The sequence below is a fragment of the Octopus sinensis genome, linkage group LG11 (genome assembly GCF_006345805.1).
Source record: "Octopus sinensis linkage group LG11, ASM634580v1, whole genome shotgun sequence".
Lineage (NCBI taxonomy): Eukaryota > Metazoa > Mollusca > Cephalopoda > Octopoda > Octopodidae > Octopus > Octopus sinensis.
In genome coordinates this window covers 7,775,658-7,784,844 of record NC_043007.1, presented here as the reverse complement: position 1 = coordinate 7,784,844, position 9,187 = coordinate 7,775,658, and the positions used below count along the sequence as shown (strand labels likewise).

General features: G+C 35.5%; 1 protein-coding gene across 1 annotated transcript in view; it reads left to right on the top strand.

The window, feature by feature from the left end:
• The window catches only part of LOC115217197 (cholecystokinin receptor type A-like), a 222,324-nt gene extending 214,140 nt beyond the window's left edge, over positions 1-8,184 (top strand). The window contains exon 3 of the mRNA XM_029786832.2: positions 7,386-8,184. Within this exon, the coding sequence (XP_029642692.2) occupies positions 7,386-7,900 (515 nt within the window). The 3' untranslated portion in view covers positions 7,901-8,184. The remainder of the gene's footprint in view (positions 1-7,385) is intronic.
• The last annotated feature ends 1,003 nt before the right edge of the window (positions 8,185-9,187 follow it).

Below are 9,187 nucleotides of genomic sequence, written 5' to 3'. Positions count from 1 at the left end.
GTTGTAAGCCTGACTCTCTAACCACTGGTATGTATATACTTACATACATATACACACGCGCATATATATTGATGGCGTGATGAGAACTTACAAATAACGCGAAATAATTCTTTGTTTGAATGTTCGACCTCGAAGCAGACAAAGTTATGACCAAGAGCGTGTAAAATATTGCGTTAAAAACCCCTTAGGTTGAAAAAGTGAAGGCTGTCCGGACAGGCATTCAGCACAAGACCAAAGTGATCCTTTGAATTTCTCTGTCCTGTAAATTCTTATAACGGCAACAACATGTGTCTGTTGGCGACTAATAATATCACTTTCAATAATTAGCAAAACCATAGAACACATCTCTATGCTACACTCGCTCGCGAGTGACGGCTGGCATGACATTCTTTTAGATATTTGAGTAGTTACTTGTAAGAGGAGTGTTTTTTTTTAATTTTATTCTAGGTCTTCTTATATCGACAACCTTCTAAATGTCGAATGGGTTGTCTAATATTGTTTCATTTTCTTTTATTCCATTTAAGCTTAGGACATAAGCAGGAAAGAAAACAGTAAAACGCTAACGATTCTGCGCAAGCCAGAACAAAATAGAATTTTAAAAATCCGAAACAATAAATTAAGATTGTTAAAGAAAAAGAAGCTGAGAGAGAAAACAAAAAAAAATTATTATTGAAGAATTCCTATTCTTCATTTTACAGTCTTAATTAACCTCGTTTTGCTTCCTTTCGTAAAATAAATATTTCATAGGCGTGAACAAGTTATAGAAGTGCAAGCTGGGATTTTGCTACATATTTCTTTTTTAAACTAATAAAATCAATTCTAGTTCGGGGCAAGTGTATCGGAAGGACGTGTTTTTCAGTAATTTTACATTTGTTTAAAGTTATAAGATTTTTGCTTTTCTTGTTTTCAGTTGGGGAGGGATTTTTCTATTTTCGCCTGCATTATACTAATCTAAATTATTCCGTTCCCTGACACAGGGAATTAGAACAGAAGCAATGAGCTGAACATGCAATTAGTACAGAGCTCATCAGATGAAGTTCTTTTCGATATAGATTTACGGTTTTTTTTCTCTTGTACACGATTATATTTAAACTTATATACACTCACATACATAAACATACATACGAGTATATACATTCAAATAAAGAAATGCCTACACTTGCATGCAATTCGGGTGTATAAAGTTTACGTACGCAATACATGTAAAAGAGTATATATTATCTGTTCGAAGTTGATGATACACTCCATCGCTGATCAGTGTTTCTAGTTAGATGCGGACTTGCGGTTCTTTCTTTTGTTTTTGTCATCTGAAGTTTCCTGTATAACGAAAAACTCGGAGTAACGACAAGTGAAAGAATTATTTCCAATGAAATTCAAACACACACACACAGACACAAACATACACACACACACAGACACAAACACACACACACGTAAATCATTAGAATGTTGCCGGGCAAAGTGGTTAGCAACATTTCGTCCGCTTTTTTTGTTCTGGGTTCAAACTCCGCCGAAGTCGACTTCGCCTTCCATTCTTTTAGGGGTCGATAAAATAAATGCCAGTTGAGCACTGGCGTCGATGTCATCGACTTAATCTTTACCCTGAATTTGCTGGCCTTGTGCCAAAATTATTATTATTATCATTATTAATAATAATAATAATAATAATAATAATAATAATTCTTAGGGCTTGTATTTATTGTTTGGTCAATCTCTACCCGAAGCTCAAATATCGACTTTTTAAATTGATTCTGTCATTTCAGCCACGGCTCTGATACTTGTGGAACCCGTGTAATTCCACGATTTCTAAACGTTTTTCTTTCTATTTTGATACATAAATTCACACATTTTCATAAAATTGATTAATTATGTTAAAGACTTCGTTCTGTCTTCTGTTTTATTCTATAGTTAAGGTTGTTTAAAGCATAACACTCGACCTTGTTTCATTATTTTTTAAGCATAAAATTCGTTTTGAAAGGAGCGTCAACTTTCGTCTGATGGTTCAGTCTGCAAAGAACAATTTCCATTTTGGTGCTTACAGAGTGAAACAGGTGGACAGCTCATTAAATAGAAGTGATGTTGAAGGAGAGGAACAAATGATCAGATGATATATATTAAGGTGGAAACAGAGAGAAAACATCAGATGGTCTTCGACAAGTGTTTTCATTTACATCTTTACATAAACGCCGGAAAAACTTTCTTCTACCAGTTGGATAAGCCGTCAGGCGAAACTTAAAAAACAATCAATGCAAAAATTAATAAGAAATTTGGTCCTACTTTGTCTCTCCTCCAGCAAAAGTCCTGTTGTAAACTCGTAAAATACTAATCTTAATCTAACCTGGTTTCATTACGCTAAAAATTACAATTACAACTTCGGTTTCGTTCCATCATTATCGGCATCGAAAACGTGTCACATACCGTTCTAAGAAAAATCAAATTATAGATAATAAGTCCACCCGAGAAAACAGCCATAGAATATGGAAGGGTTAACCTAACAGTAGAGTGGTGGGTGAGCAGGAACTTTGTGTCTACTCTACATTTTTAAACTCAAATATCGACGTTACTGATGCATTCAATCCTATCATCCACGGGTCGATGCGATAAGTACCTGGAATATGGTAATCAATAACCATGCTTTTCCGCGAAAATGTGTGACCATTATTGGAACTGGTTCACAAGAGAGGCATACACACCCAGAAAGACAAAACAAAAAAAAAGCCTTGCCGTAATGCGTGGGACGCGTAACATTCTGCGTTCAAATACGACAAAAATAGGTTGATTTAGGAATTTTATCTTTCGATGATCGATAGAATAAATGCTAGTCAAGTATCGATATCGACGAAATCAACTATTTTCTCACTGAAAATGTGCTGCCTTGCTTCAACTAACTTAGACAGCATTATTATTGGTGAAGTCACTTCGAAGATTTGGTTTCGATTCCCAATTGTTCCCACTTCACTTAACTGACATCGTTATGCTTTCTTGCGTTAGACGTAAACATCCAGTGCATAGGTTTTGCTTATTTCATAGGCACGGAGTTATGCATACGTAATAAATCGATATACATTACCGTTGAAGGGTGCACAACAACTGTGCATTGTCTTTAGGTTGGGTGATGCACAATTCACATTGATTTTCTTAGTTCATTTGTGCAATCGAATGTTACTTAATACAGATTTGGGAAGTCGAACAGTCACACATACGGACAAATCAATGCACAGATATGCATGCATGTATGTTATATGTGTATGCCGACATATATATATATATATATATATATATGTATATGAATTAGATGTATATAAACATGTATACATATATAAATTATGTATACCCGCATACATATGAACACATATATAAGCATAGATATCTACACACACATGCATAATAGTACATACATATATTACTAATTCTATAATTCTATATATAGAATTATCTATCCCAACACTACACATCCATATATATATGTATACATACATACACACATGCACACACACACACACCACACACACACATATATATATATATAATATATATATATATATATATATATATATATATATAGTACACGCACAGAGACAGCCGGTGCTTGTTTTTTTTTATAGATATGTTTATTTCTAATCACAACCATTAATATTCCAAATATGATTGAAAATAATTGAAAATCAAACATTATTTTGGCAAAATAATGTTAGCACTGAAGTAATGCTTGGAATGATTCCAAAACAAACGTTAAACTAATGCCGAAATATATGCGATGTGATGGAAAAGGTTAAACAAGAAAACAAGCAAAACAAACAAAACAAAGAAACAAAAATACAACTAAGGAAGCGAAATCTATCAACACAAATTTAGAGGAAAATATAAAATATAACAAATCGAAAGTAACTCTTCGTTACGTGGGTTCGATATTCCAATAAGTGAAGGGGGTGGATTCTCTCAAGCACACACATATATGCACTCAGACACACTCACACATTCATGTGCACACATACACACATCTTTCATCTTTAACCTGTTTCAGTCATTAGACTGTGGCCATGCTGGAGTACAGCCTTGAGGAATTTCAGTCGAACAAATCGATCCCAGTCCTTTTTTTTAAACCGCTAAGTTATAGGAACGTAAACACACCTGCACCGAGCGTCAAACTGCGGTGAGACAGAAGCACAAATAAACACACACACACAAACACACACACACACACACACACACACACACACACACACACAACACACACACACACACACACATACATACACACACACGATGGGCTTCTTTCAGAATCCGTTAGGGCATCCCTAGGTTATAGTAGAAGACACTTACCTAAGAGGCTACGCAGTGAAAGTGAACCCGAAAGCATGCGGTTGGGATGCAAACTTCGTACCATATATCCACGCCTGCAACTATATACGAGTATGTATAATATATATTATATATATATATATATATATATATAGTAGATCCAACAGAAATATACCCTAAATGCGGATGGCATCAGGTAGACCCAAACTGTGCCAGTGCCCTACTCAAAACTTCAATACATTAATCAACATATACTTATTAGTCCAAAACATTAAATATAACACACACACACACTCACACTCACACACACACACACACACACGCACATATATATTACGGAGATGTACTTGCATAGCAAGTGACCTGATCTGAGATCGAGTGCTGGAACGAAAACAATTGCAGCGTGGAAGGTGTTTGTAAGCCACTTAAGAAACACGTAAAAACCGTTAGATTCACTTCAACATGTAAATTTAATTTGCCAAAATATTTTCGTCGCTTTCAGACCGCGACCTGTTCACTGACAAAATTCTGTGCTGCATCTGTTGTACATACATACATACATACATACATACATACATACATACATACATATATATAGATTTATAATATATATATATATATATATATATATATATATATATATATATATATTTAATATATATATATATATATATATATTATGTGAAATAGAAAGATGAATAATCTTGTAGTAGATTAATCAAAAGTTTACCGATCCCTAGTAGCAAAAATCACAGCAGTAAACAGCACGGTGGAGGTACAACCATCTGGCGTTGCAACCGTGCGTTGGTGCGGATAATTGAAATTAAAACATTATGGTGAATTGAAGAAATGGAGCTGAACGCAGATGAACAGAAATCGTTTTATTTCATTCTACACGTGTTTCGAAACACGTGTAGAATGAAATAAAACGATTTCTGTTCAATCTGCGTTCAGCTCCATTCTTCAATTCACCAATAATGTTATATATATATATATATATATAATATATATAGAGAGAGAGAGAGAGAGAGAGAGAGAGAGAGAAAGAGAAAGTGAGAGAGAGAGTGAGAGAGAAAGTAGAGAGAGAGATAGAGAGAGAGAGAAAGAGAAAGACAGAGAGACAGAGAGAATGAAAAGTAAAGAGGGGAGAGAGAAGGAAAGTGAGAGAAACAATTGATACAACAAACATCATTTGTCTCTATGTTAATCAATCAATCACTCTATCATCTATCTTCTCTATCTATCTATCTATCTACCTACCTATCTATCTATCTATCTATCTTTCTTTCTTTCTTTCTTTCTATCTTTCTTTCTATATTTCTTTCTTTCTTTCTTTCTTTCTTTCTTTCTTTCTATCTTTCTTTCTATATTTCTTTCTTTCTTTCCTTCTTTCTTTTTCTTTCTTTCTTCTTTCTTTCTGTTTGTCTCTGTCACCAATTCTGCTATCAGCTAAGTAGATTAGATAGGTTTACGGCGCACTGTTTTAAAAGATACGTTCAAGGCAGCTGTTGAATCGAAGACTTTTTATAAGAAGGAATATATCCGGAAGAAATGTTCTGAAGCTGTTTTCTGCGTGCTGTATCACCACTTATAGGAGAAACGGTACAGGTTATTGCAAGCTAACGAAACACCCTTTAAACATACAATACCAGTAGAAGCGTATAAGTATAGATGTAATATGTGAGAGATCCCCTCTTCTGAGTTCAAATTCCGCCGAGGTCGACTTTGTCTTTTATCTTCGATATCTATAAATTAAGTACCTGTTGCGTACTGGGGTAATCAACTGGCCCCCTCACCAAAAATTTCGGGCCTTGTGCCTAGAGTAGAAAAGAATGTGAGAGTCCTTTAAACACTAGATATTATACAGATTCCACGGAGTACTTGCATCTTTAAAAGCAAAGGGTAAAACTGGCCAAAATGCTTACTGCTTTTATCGGGGTCGCTTTTGCTGAACCGCTACGTTACAGGGACGTAAACAAACCACCATCAGTTGCTATTATATAACTAAAATTTATTTTAAGGACTTTAAAAAATCAAATTACATTCCGAGAGTATTTGAATAGAAAATTAAAGAGGGGGTAATAAATACCAAGAAATATTTTGGTATGCTACTGGTTTTCACCACTCTGAAAGAGGCCAAGGAGAGAGCCACTATTTGGATGCTCTATCGGCTAGAAATAGGAGCCAGATTTTTAATTCACACATTGCCATTATTAAGAAAGGCAACAGCATATTAGATTGTGTTGACTTATATATTAATTGAATGATCACCGCTGGAAAACTTTTGAGACTTAGTTCTGTTGGTTAGGGCCTGAGCTGGCATCATCTTCGTCATCGTCGCCATCCATGTTGTTGACATCCTCTTCCTCCTCTTCCTTCTCCTCCTCCTCCTCCTCCTCATCATCATCATCATCATCAACAACAACAACAACAACAACAACAGCAACAACAACATCATCATCGACAACAACAACCACAGCAGCAACAACAACTGCCCTCAATAGATTCATTGTTAAAATATTAAAATATGAAAAACAGTCATCGTTCGTGATTGATTTGAATTCCTCTGACGGAAGTAAGTAATCGGACCGAGAAATTCACTACAGTACTCTATTGTTTTTTCTCCCACACCGCAAACACTAGGAAGGTCGAAAACCGTCCAAACAAACCGTGAGACTTATTAAGGCTAAGATGTTCCTGGATGGAATCGATCCATGCGATTACAAGATAACTTGTTAATCTCATGGTCACGCCTGCGCTCACAATACGTCGGTTGTCCGATCTCTAAAGAACAACTGGTGGAAAAAGATTCTTAAAAACTATAATAGAGAGATAAAATTACGACGCTTGGCTCTTGGTTCGCACTTTCTTACTGCTATAAAATTATATTAGAGCCTTGTGTTTCATTTCCTCATTGTTAAAAGCCAGAGGTGTTATTTTGTGTGCTTATGGCGGAAATCAATACAGAAATTTATATCATTGAACGTAAAGAATATATCTGTTGATGCATTCCGTGTTTCCATATGTTCTTTAAAAAAAATCTAATTACTTCTTTTTCTTCTTTTTCATCTTATGTTTTGTAGTGAATCAGAAAAGGCAAGGAAACTCAGATGAAATTGAAACAATGATGTGTAGTGGAAGAGCGGTCGGTGAAACTCCTATCCGCACTCAGAAAAGATCGAAACACTTCTACGATTACAGTGGAGGCATACGACAATCGAACAGTGAAAAGAGTCAAGCTGCAAAACTACGGGTCATCAGGATGCTATTTGTAATAGTATTGGAATTCTTTGTCTGCTGGTGTCCTCTTTACTTCATTCAAACTTGGTTGTCGTTTGATAGTAAAGGGGCGAATGAAAACATATCGCCAACCCTTTTGGGCTTCGTCTATCTTCTCGCCTACACATCATCTTGCACTAATCCCATAACGTACGCTTTCATGAACAAAAAGTTCCGTCAAGGATTTCTATCAGTTTTTCGTTGCTGCAAAGTCAGCAAATCAAACATCAGCCGACGTCCCAACACATCAATGTCCGGATTCAACGCCTCATCTCGAATAGCAACAAGTCGTATCGTGTTATACGATAAGGTTCAGTGAGGCTCGTGGTCGCTTTCGAAACATCGCTTTAATGTAAAAGCAGTCATAAATTTACTCTTTATCGGAGTAATAAGATTTTCCGTATGATATGAGAGAGAGAGAGAGAGAGAGAGAGAGAGAGAGAGAGAGAGAGAGAGTGATTTCTAAATATGGGATAAATAACTAGCAATGCTCAAAGCAAGCATCTCGTAGTCTGTAGATTGAAAGGTAAAAATAATTTGTCGAATTTAATGAGGTTGAATGTGAAATATTAGTGATGGCGGCTTAATTGGTGGAAGCAAAAAGAAGAGCAGGAATAGTGATTGAGAGCGGTGAGTACGATTTATGGAGAGCATGAGAGAGAGAGAGAGAGAGAGAGAGAGAGAGAGAGAATATCAATTATAGTTTCTTATATTTAGTCAAATGCATATTGTTTTTTCTTATCACGTGAACCATATGATCCAATCTGTGTTTGTTAAAAAAATGTTTTTAATGAATCTTAGCATTTATAATTCCTTTATAGCCACACCACTAATTTATATATATATATATTTATATATATGTATATATACATATGTGTGTGTGTGTAATATATATAAATATATATATATATATATATATATATATATATATATATATATATCGCTCAGAGATTTAATATAACATATCTCTCTCTTTTATATATATATGTGTGTATGTGTGTGTCTGTGTGTGTGTGGGGGGGGGGGCATGTGCGCACGCACACAGACACACACACATATGTATCCCAACCTATGAAATGCTTCTGTCAGGTGAATCCATTTCCTTATTCCGTGGTGGGTGCCACTTTCATTCCGAATAAACTTGAACTTTAATATGGAGTTTGTTTTGTCAGTGTCTAAAAGTTGTATTGGACCCGTTGCGTTCTATGGTGGTGAGGGCCGGAAAACCACAGAAACCATAACCGCAAGCCCTAACCGCTGAACATTTCAGACTTTTACCATTGACACCGGAGTTCATTTTTCAGTCAAACTAATAAATAAGTCAATAAATAAATAAAGGAAAAAAGTAAAGAAGAACTCCTTGCAAAACTATAGACTGTTCCAGCTGATTGACCGGCCCGGGAACAAGGGGTGCAGGGGATACAGACGCATCCCTTAAAAGTTTTGTTGTGTGCAAACTCGAAATTTGCTGCCTATTTACTTTTCTCAGCTTTACAAAACAATGTGTAAAAAGTGAAAAATAGCTTCAAGTTAGAACAAAGAAGAAAATTATATTTTAAATTTTAGACTTGGGTTTGAACTCCCTAAGCAAATTTCGTTTCCGAGC